The sequence below is a fragment of the Halichoerus grypus genome, chromosome 7 (genome assembly GCF_964656455.1).
Source record: "Halichoerus grypus chromosome 7, mHalGry1.hap1.1, whole genome shotgun sequence".
NCBI classification, from domain to species: Eukaryota; Metazoa; Chordata; class Mammalia; order Carnivora; family Phocidae; genus Halichoerus; species Halichoerus grypus.
In genome coordinates, this window is record NC_135718.1 from 127,529,419 (window position 1) to 127,545,774 (window position 16,356).

The 16,356-nt window shown below is 55.8% G+C and overlaps 1 protein-coding gene across 4 annotated transcripts in view; it reads right to left on the reverse strand.

Moving 5' to 3' along the window:
• Positions 1-956: 956 nt before the first annotated feature.
• The window catches only part of TNNI1 (troponin I1, slow skeletal type), a 28,951-nt gene continuing 13,551 nt past the window's right edge, over positions 957-16,356 (reverse strand). The window contains exons 2-10 of one of the 4 annotated variants that reach the window (XM_078078258.1): positions 14,145-14,286; positions 11,855-11,907; positions 8,364-8,400; positions 6,164-6,205; positions 5,390-5,521; positions 4,664-4,753; positions 3,313-3,489; positions 2,270-2,379; positions 957-1,334 (exon numbers count right to left, since the gene is read on the reverse strand). In XM_078078258.1, the coding sequence (XP_077934384.1) occupies positions 2,272-2,379; positions 3,313-3,489; positions 4,664-4,753; positions 5,390-5,515 (501 nt within the window). In that variant the 5' untranslated portion in view covers positions 5,516-5,521; positions 6,164-6,205; positions 8,364-8,400; positions 11,855-11,907; positions 14,145-14,286 and the 3' untranslated portion in view covers positions 957-1,334; positions 2,270-2,271. Of the gene's footprint in view, positions 1,335-2,269; positions 2,380-3,312; positions 3,490-4,663; positions 4,754-5,389; positions 5,522-6,163; positions 6,206-7,701; positions 8,288-8,363; positions 8,401-11,854; positions 11,908-14,139; positions 14,287-16,356 lie in introns of those variants that run through there. The other 3 variants (XM_078078259.1, XM_078078257.1, XM_036086705.2) reach the window with 3 other exon arrangements.

Consider the following 16,356-nt stretch of genomic DNA (forward strand, 5'->3'; position numbering starts at 1 on the left):
GAGGAAGGGGGACTCCTCAGGCAGCTCAGCCTCTCCTGGGACCAGTGCTGAGGTGGTTAAAAGTCAAAGGGCCCCGGTTTTGTAGGCTTAGTTCAGGAGTCACCAGGACACTGCCCTGAAAAGCCAGGCTCTGCTCTTCCCAGAACTTTGGTCTCTGCTCCAGAGAAGCCACTCTCCTCGGTATGTGGGAGGGCAGAGAGGGAGGCTGCCCCTCCCCCCATTCCACCCCAGCAGGTTCGCACCCCTCACTACGCTTTGGGTCCAGGTATCAGTGGGATGGAGGAAGAACCAGACCTAGAGGACAGATCACTGGCCGGCCCACCTAGAGGACAGTGGATCTGGAGGATGTGACCTGGAGGATATGACCAGTCCAGGAGTGTGAAGAGAAAATGACTGGGAGGAGGGTGCATGAGGGTGGAGAGAGCAGGGGTCAGGACAGGAGGCCCCCCGGGGCTGCGATGGGGAAAGGCGCCACCTCGTGGCAAGACATAGAACTGCAAGGTGTCCCTACCGGCTGGGCCAGGGTGCGGATTAACTCCCGCCCTGTGCCTGTAGGACCAAGTGAGGGCCTGAAAGCACCCTGACCTCTCAGTCCAGAATAGTCAGGAACATCCAGCAGCTACCAGGGAGAGGTGATCCAGGTTTGCAGAGAAAGGGAACTGTGAAATCAAGCAGGACAAGGGGCTCGAATGGAGAGGCCCATCTTGATGGCTGGAATCATTAGGAGGGGCTGGGGCTATTGCAGAGGTTAGGGCTTCGGTAATCTGAGCATCCTGGGTTGTGAGGGAGTGCTGTGTGATGTCACTGGGACTGAGCAGAATGGGTCCCAGAGGGGCCTTAGCAGACAGCTGCCAATTCCTTAGACCTCCATTCCGACCCTGAGCTCCCGCCTGGAGCCCAGCACACCCATCTCTCCAGACTCCCTGTCTCTTTCTCCTGAGCACTCACAGCCAGAGTTACAGAAATGACCAGAACCCTGGTTTTTAATGGAAAAGCTGTGATACCTGGGGGCACTCTACATGTCACAGAAGCAGTGGAGGGATGTGGCAAGGGGCCAGAGGGAAGGTGCTCTCACACCTCTTCCTCCTCAGCTTGGCTACACCGCGGCTGGCCGGGGTCTCCACCCTGCCAGGATGAGGTCTTCAGACACTGCTCTCTGTCCTCTTGGGTGTCTGTTTAATCCCAGTTCCAGAGGAGGGCACTCAGGCTGGAGGGGAGAAGTGGGAACAGGATGGGAGGTTCCAGAAAGGCAGGGTGGGATGCAGAGAGGTAGGTGAGCCAGGTTGGAGGGAGGAGCGCAAACGGAAGCCCAGAGCACAGCGCAGCAAGCCGGCCTGTAGGGACAAAGAGGCAGAAGCCATCTTACCGATTTCCCCGTGGGACATACAGTTCTGGGACTTCTCACCCCTAGCACCCGCCCCCCCACACCCCGGGCTGGACCATCATCCAGAGGGGCTCCTATGAAGCCTCAGCCTCTCAGCCCAGGACCCGGGCTCCCTCCCCTCCCCTTTTGGAACCCCTGCCACGGCTGTCCACACTGTGGCTCCTCTACCACGGCTGGTTAAGTCCCACCTCAGCCTTACAACGCACCCTTCTCCTGTATCTGCTAACACTTGCCCATCTCTTCCTCCTGTACCAGGGCTACGCGCCAGACCCCTGCCCTGTTGCACAGCCCCTCAGCACTCCCGTGGGGCTTTTATGCAGCCTCGCTTTGCTGCTTTCTCCAGCAATTTCCTCAGAGAAGGGCTGGTCTTGTCTTCTCTGAATGGAACCCCCTGGGACCAGGGACTCTGAGTTTGGGGTACTTTACCAGGAGGTGTTTTTAAAAGCTTAGACTTTGAGAAAGTCAGAGCTGGAGGGCCTTCAGGGATCATCCAACCCAGTGGTCTCAAGGTCTTGCGGGAGAATCACCCGGAGGGCTGTCCCCGCCCCACACACCCCCACCCCCCCACCGAGTTGCCGATTCAAGGGCTCACGGGTGAAGCCAGATCATTTGCTGGTAGAACTGATACTCCTGGACCGAGGACCACACTTGGAGAACACTGATCTGATACAACCTCCAGGTTTATAGACGAGGGGAACAAAAAGTGTCCCAAAGCAGAAATGATGCGCCCAAGGTCTCCAGGGGCTGGAGCCAGGACCGAGCTGACCAGAGCTGACCCCCATCCATGCACCACACTGGGCCTGACCCACCGGCCATCGTCCTGGAGCCCCTATTATCTGTTAGATTCTGGTGGGCCCCAGAGGAAGGGAGCTGGTCTCTAGGTACCTCTACTGTGAGGTCGGAGACTTAGCGGCATCAAACATCTTCTTCCGGCCTTCCATCCCAGACATGGCCTCCACGTTCTTCCTCCAGTCACCCACCTCCACGGGCCGTTCCTATTGGGGGGCCACACACACACACACACACACACACGTCAGAGACCGAGCAGGCTGGAGGGCAGCTGGGGGCCCTCCAGGCACAAGAGCAACTAGGTGAGGGGAAAGTCAGCCTCTTCGAAAAGAGGAAATCCCAACACCCCTGCCCAACTGGGGAGGCCCAAGGACACATTTGGGGTAGACACGGGACAAGCTAAGGCTCCACTAGAAGAAGGACGCTGTGTCGGCTGGGAGTTCTGGATGATCGCAGTGGGATGCCGGGGTCAGTTCCCACCCCAGTGAACCACAGCCCAGCCTTGCCTCCAGACCCACGCCAACCTCCTGGTCTGGCGCTCAAGGCCACCTCTTCTAAGAAGCCTACCTCCTCCCTAAACTGGCTCGTTTTCCATTTTACCCGCATACTACCTGCCATCTCTTCTCTTTATGAAGTTCTCTGGGCCAGAGACCATGTCTTTCATTCATGTTCCTTCTAGAGCCCATCCATTCTGAGCACATATATTGAGTTCAATCAGCTTTGAGTGATTTGTTGCTGAATGAGTGATTGAACTCAGTTCTCTAATGTCTGTGCTCGTGTGTCCTATGACCACAATGACCTGCTGTCTTCTTTTCCCCAGTAGTGACAGAAGGCACTATCTCCCTGGTCACCCCAACTCTACATTCTCTTCACACTGGGTGCAGTTTCTACTTTATTGCTTGGCCTGGCTTCCTCTAGGTCCCGGTTTCCTTCTCAGATTGAGAGCAGCCTGAGGGAAGGGAGCAAGTCTTCTTTCTCCCGAAAGAGAATCACAAGACTTCATCACTGGTCTCCCAGAGGGTTCTAGAATGTTCTAGCAGTCTGTCTGGCCTCCAACAGGAGCTCCTGCCTGAGGCTATGTGACAGAGTGACAGGTGATAGGACAGGGGGTGAAAGGTCCTGAGAAGAGGGGTCCTCACCTTCTCTGTGTCTTCCTTCTTCACTGACTTCAGGTTGGCCCTCAGATCCATAGACACCTTGTGCTTGGAGCCCAGTAGAGCCCGGAGCATGGCGTCGGCTGAGACCCGGACCCGACGCAGTGGTGGACGCTTGAATTTCCCACGGAGGTCCAGCACCTTCAGCTTCAGGTCCTTAATCTGCAGGTGAGAAGGAGCAGGGGTTCACAGGAGAGGGAGCACCCCCAGAGCACCCTTCCTGAGGATCTCAGACTTCTAGGGTCCCAGCCAAAGCTACACCCCACATTCTCCAGCTTCCAGGCCAGACCCTCTGGGACACTCAGACCCCCCCCATCACTTTCAGAATAGCCACAACGTGTTTGTTGATAAACGAATGAATGCGTAAATGGACAGATAAAGCCCATTAGCCATCTCTGTCATGGTTACGTGAGTAGATGGGGCAGCCCCACCAAACTCAGCACAAGTCTGGTTTGAAAGCCCTCTTTGGAGTGTGGGGCTGCTTCCTCCTATTCCTGGGGCCCCATTCCTGCTTCTAACTAGTCCCTCCCGGTGAGCCTTCAAAGCAGTTCATTGAGAGCACAGCCTAAGTCCAGTGGGGTGGATAAAATTTCTAGGGTGCTATCTCTGGAGGGAATTCTGGGAAGATTCATGATGCCACAAATCATCATTCCTTCCGGGGAGAAATGGGAAGGAACAGAGTGGTCTCTGATCCCGCCCCCTCCCCTCCTCCCTGCTTGAACAAGCACCCAGGAGCAGCCCACGAGAGCCGCAGGGGTTCTGCCCTCCATGTTCTGCCCCACCACATGGGAGCAGGGTCAGCATGGAGCTCCCGCTCCCACACCCCTCGCCGAGGGAGCGCTGAGCACCGCAGTGGGGGGCAGCGACCAGCCCTGCTCCCACAACCACCACTGTGCGACCCGGACAAAAGTTCTCAGCCTCTCTGAACCTCAGCATCCCCCTTTGTAAGGTGCAGGTAATAGCACCTCCTTTATCCACACGCGTGTAGGGAGGATCAAAGGATGCAATGCACATGAAAGCCATTCGCAAAGGGAAGATGTTATTAACTAGCATGTGATTGTGTGGGTGAACAAAGAGGTGAAGAGCCCCTGTGGCAGATTGAGAGGAAGTTTGTGCTTTTCATCTGTGTGATTATCCTCTCTCTGCCCATCTCCAGCCCTATGGGGCTGGAGTGGAGGGACCACAGCTTCCCAAGTGGCCACTTGTGAAACCCTGCAGAAGGAGGGGGACCTAGTCAGCAGCTGCAGCATCAGTGCCCACGTCCCGGCCCCCCCGCCCATCGCCCCACCATGCACCTAGCCTGTGCTAGCCGTGCCCTCCCCTCCTGCAAGCTCACCTCCCTGGTGTTGTGGAGGCATTTGGCCTCAATGTCGTATCTCTCCTCATCCACCACCTCCACCTTGGCGTGCAGGTCCCGGCACAGGTCCTGGGGGAAGCCAGGTTAATCAGGCAGGAACAGAAAAGAGGAGAGAGGAGGAGGAGTCATCTGGACCGCAGCCTCCCTTTCCTGCCTCTTTGCCCAGTGCCTTTGCAAAACCTGCATTCTGGAAAGGAGCTGATACAGCCCTTCTCTCTGAGGTTCATGGCTGCTGATAGCTCGCTGCATAAGCCCTTTGTTTTCCTTTCGGAATGTCATTGTTTTCTTTAAAAAGTTTTCTCACGATAAAAATAATATAAGCGAGTTGCAGAAAATGTGAAAGCTAGGTATGAAACAAAAAGAATAAACTATAAATAACAAGTGATGCCACCAGTGGGAGGTGACCCCTGGTGACATTTTGGTGTATTTCTTTCCAGTCTCTTTTCTCTGCAGTCGCTGGCATTGAAACAGTTATCAGTGTTTTTCAAACATTAAAAACCTATTTGTAGGGGAAGGACAGACAAGTCCTGAGGCTCCCTCCCCGCACTTGCGAAATGGAATCTACCAGCACCACCTCCCAGGGGCCTATGCGGTGACATGGGACCGTGTAAGGGAAGAGCCCCTTGAAAAGGAACAGAGCCCAGAGCTCCGGTATTAGTGCAGGCTCCTGCCACCTAGGCCCTGGGGTCAGCCCCGCAGACTCACCTGCAGGGCACTGAGGGACAGGCCGCGGGTCTGCAGCGTGGGGATGCGCTCGGCCAGGTAGCGCTCCTTCTCAGCCTCCCGCTCCTCATGCTCCTGCTCCCAGCACTCCTTGGCCTTGGCCAGCATCAGGCTCTGGACAGGAGAGAGCCTGCTGAGCCAGGAGCCCAGGGCTCTCGTGCTCCCCACCCAGCATCAAGGCATGAGGGGAGGAGGACCCCGGGCTGGAGCCGGCTCTTGCCGCTGGCCCTACAAGCAACGAGTCCTCTCGCACTGGTCAGGGCCCCGACCAGGCGGCCCTGGGAGCGTGCGAATGAGCCGGCCCCGAGGCCTGCAGATGTGTGTGCTGCCTACAGGCAGGGCCGGGGAAGAACAAACACTGAGCCACCACACACAGCATCTCTCGGACCCTGGAGCTGTTTTCCCTCACAGTCCTCCTCGTACCCACTTCTGGCGTGTTTTGGCCCACAGAGCTCCAAAGAGAGAAACTCTGGCCAAGATAAAGCAAGGCCCTCCGGCTGCCACCAGCGGATTACCACCCTGAAGCTGGTCACTGCCTCCCCTCAAGAACCCGGGCAGGAGCCAGGTCTCCCTAGTTTCAGGTTTCCACTCGCTGACCACCCGGCTCCAGGCAATGGCCGGCCTCCCTCCTCATCATCCTCACTTTGGCCTCCTTCGTCTTCACCCTCCCCCGACCCTCCACACCCCCGCAGAGTCTACACCGCATCCCCTCTGTCTCCCACTGGATGTCCCCCCAGAGCCAGCACAAAGCCTCACCTTCAGCAAGAGTTTGCGGGAGGCCGTGATCTTGGGCTTTCTCTGAGGGTGAGAAGGAGAGAGACAGGTGGTGAGATAGAGGTGGCAGAACTGGAAATCTGGTCTAGGCCAGCATGCGTGCCTGCCAGGTTCACCATGATTACCCAGAATCCTCGCCATAGGGTCCCTTAAAAGGCCCCTCATCGTTGTGATTTAACCCCTCAAATTCAAGGAATGCTGTAGTCAGTGACCTTGACCCTGACCTAGAGGCTGAAGCCCTCACTTTCAATCCTGGTTCCAGTGCTGGTGGGATCCTGTGTGGGTCATGTGACCTCTGTGGGCACCTCCTTCCTCATCTATAAATAAGGATGCTGAGACCCACCTTCCTCAGTTCACAGAATTATTACAGACAGAATGACATCATGGACGTGCAAATCCTTTGAAAAGCATGAAACAGAGGCACCTGCTTAGCGCTCTGGATAGTAATATACCAATACGTTAATGATCGGTCGTGTCCAGAAACAAGCTGTGAATTTCACACATCAAGAAGTGTATCTTTTTAGACGTCACAACTTTTTTTAATGTCAACACCATCCATATTAATCTTTCTCAGCTATAAAAATATTGTTTTCTCTTCTTATTAAAAATACTTGATATACTCTTGCCAACTAGGTATGTTCTAATAAGTCTTAGCTTGCGGCAGCATCCCCCCAACTCCAGGGGAGGTGACGGTAAGGAGGGCTGTTCAACCTCTAACTAATGAGGTTGTGAGGCTTTCTGAGCACTTGTATCTCTTCTTGACCATAGGTCGTCGATTGTGGTTGCTGCCAGAGAGCGGCTATCTACTGGTACTGTGCTGTGTGCTGGGACAGCAGAAGTGAGCAGGCTTTAAGGGAGAAAAGGGGCTTCATATTTTATGGATGGAATGTGTGACTTCTAATCTGACTGTTCAGAATGGTTTGTCTGTCCTTTCCTCTCCTAAAGCGAGGGCTGGGCTACATTTCAGGTTAGTGTGCTTGTGGGAGAAATGGCCTGTTGCTATGGTCATCACCACTCACGGTTTACACCCTGTCATGTACCCACGGCAAATGTTTCTTTGCAACGTTGTTTCCCCACCAGCTGGTGAGCTTCTAGGCCATCTCGTTTGACCATCGATCAGTGGCGACTCACTTTAATATGAGCCTCAGCAAAACTGAGAAATTCATATGGTTATTGAAAAATGGTGTATGTGATTCTGAGAATCTCTGTGCCAAACGTCCCCTCCATCAGTGCTGCTAATTCCCACCCTTGCCAGTTCAGAGCCCGATCCCTGTAGTTCCTAACCCTGCAGTGGACACACGCTGTGTTCTCAGTACTGTTTCAGGGTCAGAGTTATCTAAGACCTGAGGGGAGTGTAAGGACACCTCTTTGCTCCTCTCTCAATGTTTGGTCATTGGGCAGGGGTAGAATAACCCAATGATGATCCTTTGTTACTGGACTGACTCTGCAAAAAAACAGGATGGTCCCTCAGGGTTAGACAAGTGAGCAAGAATGGGTGAGATACCCCACATCCCACTTACCTCGCTTCAGGCATCCACCACAGGAAAGACAGGAGGAGAGAGCAAAAGACAGAGTGTGAACAATTCATATGACATATGCAAGAGCAGGACCATGTGGATGAGCCCGGGCAGGGGCGGTGTGGTGACAACCACACACCAGAAGGACATCAGGCATCAGGCAGGGGGACCAGCTCAAGGGTTCCAGCAGAACAGAATAAAACTCCAGTGGCCCTCTGGGCTACTGGAGGTTCTTGCTGGGAGATGCTGGCCATTGTAAGTCGGGGAGGAGTGCTGGAGATTCCGGGAAGCCTCAACATAGGGTTCCAGCATGGGAAAGCTCCCGTCCCTGGCCTTGTGGGCAAGTTCCCAAAGCTTTGTTCATCTGTTGGGCCAAAGCAGAACCATGGCCTGGCACACGCAATTCATCTGGCCTGCGCAGAGAAGAACTCTGTAAGAGGCCACAAAGGTCTTCCCCAGGCAGCCTGGAGCATGGGTTCTGCTCAAAGACTAGGAGGACACGTGGTGGCACAGGGGACCTAGGTACTCAGGATTGTTCCTTCTGTTAAAACCTGTTCTCCTGGGAAGTTGCTTCAGGGCTTGGACAGATGGTGCCTCCCCTAGGGGGCTGAAATCTGCAGCAAAGGGCCTGGCTTCCTCCGAGCCCGAGAGAGGGACGGGGCTACTTACACTTCAGGCATGGTGGCGGTCGGGGGGCAGCACCTGGAGGCACAAAGCAAACGTCAATGTGGGCAAGCTGTAACTCCTGCCGCCCAACCGAGCTGGGCCTTGGGACCGTGTCAGCACCCAGCCTGGGAGAGCCGGACGACAGGAAGAAGAAATCAGACAGAATGGATTCCAACAGGTTGGGATGGGATAAATATTTGTGCATTGATACTCTTTTTTTCGTTTATTCACTCATTCATTCATTCACTCATTCGTTCACAAGAGAGAGAAATCTTAGAAAAGCAAAGAAACAATATAAGAACTGTAAGTGGCTCTATTGGACAGGTATGTAGGGTGGGGATCTGCCAACTACAGCCCTCAGGCCAAATCTGCAACCCCCCCCCCCGGCCCCGCCCCGCCGCCTTTTGTTGCTTAAAGCGTTGTAAAATAAGGAATACGCAACAGAACGTTATGTGACCTGCAAAGCCTAAAACATTTACATCAAGCTCTTTCCAGCAAGGTTTGCCAACCCTCATGGGGAACAGAATGGAATCCATAGAAATCTATTTGAAAAGTGAGGTCATGGGGCCCTCCACAACAGGCTGAGTTTAGAGTCTCTCCTGTGGACAAGGGTGAAGTTCTCAGAGAGAGGAGAATCTGAAAGTGGAGGGGCACAGAGCAAAGATGAAATGCAGGTAACTGCCATATGGCACAAGTCCAGGGGGCGCTATTCCCATGCTGGGCCATGTCCTTGTGCCAGGGGTGCCGTTCACACGGACGGCAGTGTGAGGGGCAGCCCTGGGGTGGGGCGGGGAGGAGGCCCTGCACGGAGGGGCTTGAAGCCAGCAGGTGAGGCAAATCCTGCCTTCTACTCTCATCTTCATCCTGACCCTCTCCAGGCCAGTTTTCTTCTCTGCAAAAATCCAGGTGAGATAAATTGTCGTCCACTTAAAAAAGCTCTTAAACCTTTTGTTCAAACCAAATTTTACTTGGAAGCAAAACAAATTCAAGCAATCCGAGCAAACGGCACAGGCTGAAGGGGGTACGTAGGAGCCCGTGGCCCTCTGTGAGGACCCCGGCTGTGGAGCACAGTTTGAAGTCCCCTGACTGTGTTGTCCTGGGGCTCCCTTTAGTCCCGACAGTTGGGGGACCCAGGCCAAGAAGGGGGTCCTTGAGGCGGCACAGGGGGATACTCCAAAGCCAAACCCAACTCACCATCTTGCCTGGGCCTGGACAAAGAGCATTCTAATAGAGGGTGGGGATTGTGCAAAAGATCAGGGGAAGAAGGACAACTCTGGTGGGAGCAAGTGTGCGAGGCAGGACAGGAATCCGGAGCTGGGTTGTGTGTATTTGGTGGGGCGGGTCGGGGGGGGACATGGAGCACAGGATCAGGAGTTTGAATTTGGCCCAGGAACCTGGTTTGGTACAGGGGAGGGCAGAATCCAAAGGACAATTGTAAAGTGGCTACCAGTCATTTCATTCCAGAGCCACCTCCTGTCTCTGCCTTAATTCTCTCCTTTCCCTGTGTGCCCGTGAAGCCTCCTCCCCCAGCCCATGAGTGGGGCTCGGCCACCTGTCCTGAATCTCCCCCCAACTGCCAGAAAGCCCTCTGGGCCTCCCACCTCTGCCTCTGCCACCTAGGGAGGGTGAGGCCTGGGGCGGAGGAGGGGGAAAGGGAGTGTGACCCCAGAGTCTCAGCTGTCACCCCGGGGCGCAGAGGGAGAGGTAGGATCCAATCCATAAATTCCCCAGATATTTGGCTGAAATTAGATTTTATCACCAGCTGTTTATTCTGAGGGCTCCACTCTTCGGACGACTAGCAAGCAGTCCAAAGAGAAACACTAGCCGGTGAAGAAACACCTCCAGGTCCGTCTGTCTGTCATCACTGCCCAGCCATGATGCCAGTCCCCAGGGGGCAGCAGGTCTCAGCTGGTGGGGATGTGCCTCACCCTTGGCGGGCATTTGGCCATGGTCACGCCTCCCTCAGAGAGCCCACTGTCACCAGCATGGGGCCCTACTGGCCCAGGCCAGCCTCGGGCTCCTGCCAAGCTGCAGGGCCTGCCCCCCCAGCTTGCCCCCCTGACAAATGCCAGGCCCAGGGGTCCCCAGCCTGTGCTTTGACACCCACCAGATGGGACCCCTTGACAGGTCCTGTGGAAGACAAGCAGAAACCTGATAAGAAGTCAGGATGCAGATAGCAAATGTGACGTTGGAGGGCCGGCATTCCATCTCCCCCACAAGTAGCAAGTGAGGAGACAGTTAGAAAATCCACCCCTGGAGGGAGGGAGTGAAGGATGGCCAGGGGTTGACTCAGAGCTAGGCTTTCTCTTCCCTGAGGCCCCGCGGGGTGGACCGGGAATATCAACTAGACTGGGAGACTGAGGGTGAGCGCATGAGCGTCTGTGTGTAATTGAGTGTGTGTGTGTGTGTGTGTGTGTGTCTATAGGGACAGGAACTGATCTTTTTGCACACCTGATAATCAGGGACACAAATTTCTGGTTAGGCTCATGTTCTTCCCTCTGCTCCCCACCCCCTGACCTTGGATCCTAGTTTAAGGGCATCCCAGTCCTCTTTGACTGATCATTAGCAAGCATTGTACTCCTACACCCCCCACACCCCTGTCTTGAGCTCTTAGCAGGAAAGCCTAACCTCAGAACCGCTGTGGGACAATCTCCCAAACCCAGCGTCTGGTGCTGCCTTTAGCCCCCACCCCACCCCCAGCCATGGATCCCAATATAGAAGGTCCCCTCTGTTTTGCATTCAGAGACTCTCGTGCCCCAACCCCAAATGCTGTCACCATCAGCCTTCCCTCTAGAGGCCCCCCACCACTACTTTCTACTCCTCAGAGCCAGGAGCGGTGGACAGCGGGGTTGGCAGCCTGTCCTCACCCACTCTTGCCCTGCTATAAGATGGGCGTGCAAGGGGAGCCAAGCACGTCCCTCGGAGACCAAGAACAAAGAGGCAAGATGGTTTCCTCAGTCCGCAGGGGCTGGGGTCTGGTCTACTAGGCTCCCCCCAAGTCCCACACACCAGAGCACCTTCTTTGTCCTCTGCTGCAGCCATCGCCCGCTTTAATTGCTCACCAGGCTCTTCCTAAACTTCCCAATGCAGCTCCGCCACCCCCGCTCTCTGATTCCCAATGCCACCCCCTTCCTCTAGGCGCCCTCTCCCTCCGGGACCTGCTGGGCAGCCTGGTGTATAACAATCCCCAGACTCTACCCCGGGGCCCCTTGAGCAGCCTGGGGGGAAATTCTGCTCCTGGCTCTTAGCCTGAAAATGGGCAGTGGGGATTTTACCTCCAGTAACAGTTTTGCAGGAGAGAGGTCATTCCACAGGATAAAACACTGTGGGAGCATCTTAGAACTGTTCCCTCAGCCAACCCAAAGGTACAGGCCATGCATGATACGGGTCTTCTTCCATCTCCATGCCCTGGTGGTCTCCTCTAACTCAAGCCCCAGTTTCTCTCTCAGGGCTCGACCTAGATCCAAAGTTCTGGGCTGCAGACACTTACCTCGTTCAGGCTCTGTGAGCTGGGCTGGCCTGTGTCTCGCTGTGGACCGCAGACTGTGAGGGGCAGGCAGAGGGGAGGCTATGAAAACTATGGGCCACAGCAACTGGCCAGTAAAAATAGAACAGACCCGCTGCCCCTCCTCCCCCCCCACCTCCCCCCACACAGAGCAGACACACGCTGAGGAACACACAGGAGGCCCGCCCTGAAGACGCGTGTGTCCAGGCTCAGGGGGCACACTCATCCTGTGCACACAGAGACCACTGACTGAGTCAAACCAGCACCCACCTAGGGGGTCGCAAGCCAAAGAAGGGAGAGAATGAGCAGCCAGACCAGATGAGGCACTGAGCAGCGACGGGCCCAGGGCAGAGCCCGGGGCTCTGGGGGGGGCGGGGGGGGGCACCGGGTGGCCTGGGGGGCCCAGCAGAGGCTGGGGGCAGGGGAACTGTCTCTCGGACCTACATCTCTCACAAGGAAATGTGGAAATCAGACTCCTGAGCCCATGTTCCAAAAGCCTAAGAGGACTAGAGACTGGATTTGGGGGCTCTCGTGCGGCTCTGGTACACGTGCCCTGGGAGGATACCCGGGCTCGGGGGTGACGTCAGCAGCGCTGCAGGCCAAGTCCAGGGAGCGATCTGGGGCTGAGCTGAGGTGCTGGTAGCCGTAGCGTCCACCTTTATGCTCAGGGAGGCCTGAGGGTCTGTGGACGCTCTGTACCCCCCTCCAAGTAGGTTTCCGGGAATCTAGGTTTCCCGGGTTCCAAATGGCACCCCACATCCCATGCCTGGAGCTCAGTGAGACTAACTCACCTTCTCCCCTGCCCTACCCTCTGTCTCCAGCCAGAATCCAGGGGGCTGGTGGGGTGGAGGCTGCACCTGTTTACTGGGTATTTTTAGGACAGTTGATGAACACATAATACCCACCCTATAGTCAGAGAAAGACAATGCCTGCTATGTTAATCCTGGGGCTATTATCGTTGGTCATCTCCTGGGCCAGGATCCCAGGCTGAGACAGGACAAGCAGGATACTGAGCCCCCTTGGAGGCCAGCCAGAGGCCTCACAAGCAGCAGGAGGTTAGGGAGCTCTGCCATGCTGCCTGTTTGGTGGGAGAGAGAGCTGGTGGACAGGGGTGTCCTAAGGAGACACACCCACAGTGCCTACAGAGGGCTCAAAGACCCTGCCCTTTGGACACTGCCATTCTGGTGCCCAACGGAGGCTGCTCTAATTTGGTTCTGCTCAGGCCAGTTTGGGAATGCCCCCATGCTGGAAGGCTGCCAGGGAGAAGGGACAGGGCGGGGGAAGTTGTAGGGCTTGGAGGCATAGGATTCTGGGTGGAGGGGCTGGGATGGACAGTAAGGACAGGCATCCACCCAGGAAGAGCAGGAGGTCAGAGAAGGGGTGTGAAGGTTGGGATGAGTCTACTGGAGTTTACCGCATTGGCTTAACCATGTTTGTAATTTACACAAGAACTTTCTTACAACAAGTTAAGATGCACCAAAATAAATGAATTATCTGCATGGATTATTCTGCTTTTTAGAAGGGAAAAAAGAAAAAAAACATTGACAAATGGAAGAACAAAAGAGGGTTGCAGGGACCACAACGAACCATGGACTCTGAGGGCCTTGGGGTGTTAGTCATGCTCAGTCCCCGATGGGACAGAGTGGGGCCAGCAACCCTCATCCCAGACCCCATCGACACCATCCCTCCACACCATGTGGTCCAACTCTCCATCCTCACATCCACCACAACCTGTCAGCCTCTTTCCTGCTGTCTGCTCACAAGTGACCTTCAAAAATGGGACTGTTTTGCCCTGTGGTCCTTGCATCTGCCCCAGTCTTCCTTCAAGTGTGGACCACTCTGGAGGCAAAGGCCTCTGAGGTCTGCCTGCAAGGCTGGCGATCTCTGGCGGGAGGCTGCCTACACCCAGCTGAAGGGCCACCGCTGGATGGCATCGGCCCTGGGCCCCACTCTCTGCCCCAGCCGAGTGTGCTTCTGCAGCCTTTCTCCTGGCCTCCCCACTCACTGTCACCCGCCTTAAAGGTCACCCCCGGCTTGGTGCTTATCTGCCCACCTCCCATTCTGCCTGTGGAGCGGGGGCCACTGTCCAGGGACCTCTGAGGCTGTGTCTCACATAGACACCCACCTGGCCAGGGGTGACCTCCAGACACAGAGCCAGAAACAGTCCTCATGGCCCTGTAAGACCCCCAGGCAGAACTCCCCGTGGTGGGCTGAATGGTGGCCCCCCCAAAGGGGCCCATGTCCTAATGAACAAAATGTGAATATGTTACCTTACATGGCAAAAAGCGCTTTGCAGATCTGATGAAATGAAAGAACTGGAGTTGAAGAATTATCCTGGATTATCCATGGCGGCCCAATCTAATCACATGGGTCCTTATCAGACTGAGGCATTAGGACCAGGGTCGGTAGTAGGACACCTAATAAAGGAAGAAAGACCAAAAAAGAGAGAAGATGCTATTGTGCGGCTGGCTTGGAAGACAGAGGACGTGACCTTGAGCCAAGGAACGCACGCAGCTTCTAAAAGCTGGAAAAGTCAAGGAAACAGATTCTCCCCTCGGAGCCTCAAGAGGGAAGCAGGCCTGCCGACACCTTGTCTGTTAGGCCAGTGAGGCTGATTTTGGACTTCCGCCCCCCGGAACCGTAAGATAACAAACTTGTGTTCTTCCGAATCACTGGGGCTGTGGCAATTTGGTACAGCAGACATTAATATGCTCTGTAATGCTTTGGACATTCGCGAGCCCAGGACTTCACGGCTCAGGCTGTGCTCAGGGCCTGGGGGCGCTCAGGTCCAGTGTCCCCTGGGCCTGACAGCCCAGAGCAGACCCTCACGCATCCTTGGCCAGAATCCAGCCCACCAGGGCCTGGCCTTCCTAGAAGTCAGCTCTGAACTGACAGGATCACAGGATGTCAGAGCAGGAAAACCGTCCAGGGCAGTCACGGTGCCCTTGAGGACACAGAGGCCCAGAGAGAAGGGGCCACATGGTGAGTGGGCCAGGTCTCCTGACGGCCAACCCGGCACTCCGTCCCCTTGACTATACCCCAGTTCTCATCCTACCGTCCCTCCTTTAACTCTCCTCTAACCCTGGCCTCGCCTTTAACCCTCACAGCTGCCAGAGGCCTACAGGTACCCTCAACGTGCACTGGAAAGCGGCGCCCCACAGCTTCGTGGCCCCTGCGGCCCGGCCTGGCCTGCTCCGAGGTCCACGTGAGCGGAATCATCCCCACGCTGCACCTGGCGGACCCAGCTCTAACCTACTAGAACCCTCATCTTCTGGCTCTCTATTCTCACATGTGAGGTTGCACTTGCCCTCTTGTGATCCATCCTGTGAACAATTTTGTGTGAAATGCTCAGGCTGATCTTGTTCATACACCTCATCCGGCTTCATCTCCAACCCCGCCCCCCCGTACTGAGCCAGTGAATCGAGCTTTGGCCCTCCACGCCTGCCTTAGCCTGACCCTGCTGCAGGCCTTCTAGACTCTAACCCAATGTAGGGTCACCATGATTGACCCAGCTGCAGTGTCCTCTCTGAAACTCAGCTTCCTCATTCGGACACCGGCTTTAGGGTGCACCGTGGCCCGAGGGAGAGCCTGGCCTCCTTGGGGATGCCCCCTCCCTGGGGCAAAGCTGATGGCCTTCCCTTAGCGCCTTTTGAAGTTCAGGGAGAGTCTGAGGCGGACTTGACCTGGGCCCATGTGGTCTGTACCCTCTCAGCTCTCCCAAGACTTTCCAGCTCAATGGAAAACAGAAGAAAGATTGCTGGAGAAGGAATGAGAACCAGGACTCGCCAGATCCAGGGAGAAAGGGGCCAATCCAGGAAGAGGGAGCAATTCGGGGTAGGTGCGGTGAGGGGAGAAAACCTGGAGGGGTTTCCAGCCTCTGGTCCCATTGCTCCCAATGTCCCAGAGCTGGGGAGGCCACAGGGCAAGGAAGGAAGTGTCTGGCCAGAGGAGCTAAGCCTTGTAAGGCCGTGGGTTGTGGAGTCAGGGCCCCATCCCCTCAGTGGCGACACCTGTCAGCCCGACTGCCCTGGCATTGTCTGGGAAGCAGAGGAGCCCAAATTAGCAAGTGACAAGGCTCAGCCTGCCTTCCAGGCAGCCCTGCCCCCACACACCCTTCCCCACACCACTCGGGCCATCACCTCGGGGGCAGCCAGTCCCCTCCCGGCCTCCTCCCCCCAGCCCACCTTAAGCCCAGCAGTTGATCCAGGGCCAGTTTCCAGGAGCCAAGTTCTGAGAGGAGGCCGGGCTGTGGGCTGAGGAGGCCAGAGCAGAAGGAACAAGGAGCCAAAAGTAATCACCCTTCACTTTGCTGCCACAGCCTAGCGTCACCATTAAAGCCTGTGGCATTAGACATGTGGCTCAGCCCAGGGAATCGACACACAGCTCACTAGCAATGCTCAATAGTGTAACCTCAGACCTTTAGCCCTTCCCAGGCTCTGCTTCACCTTCTGTAAAATGGGACAATAATGGCGCTTACCTCAGAGTGT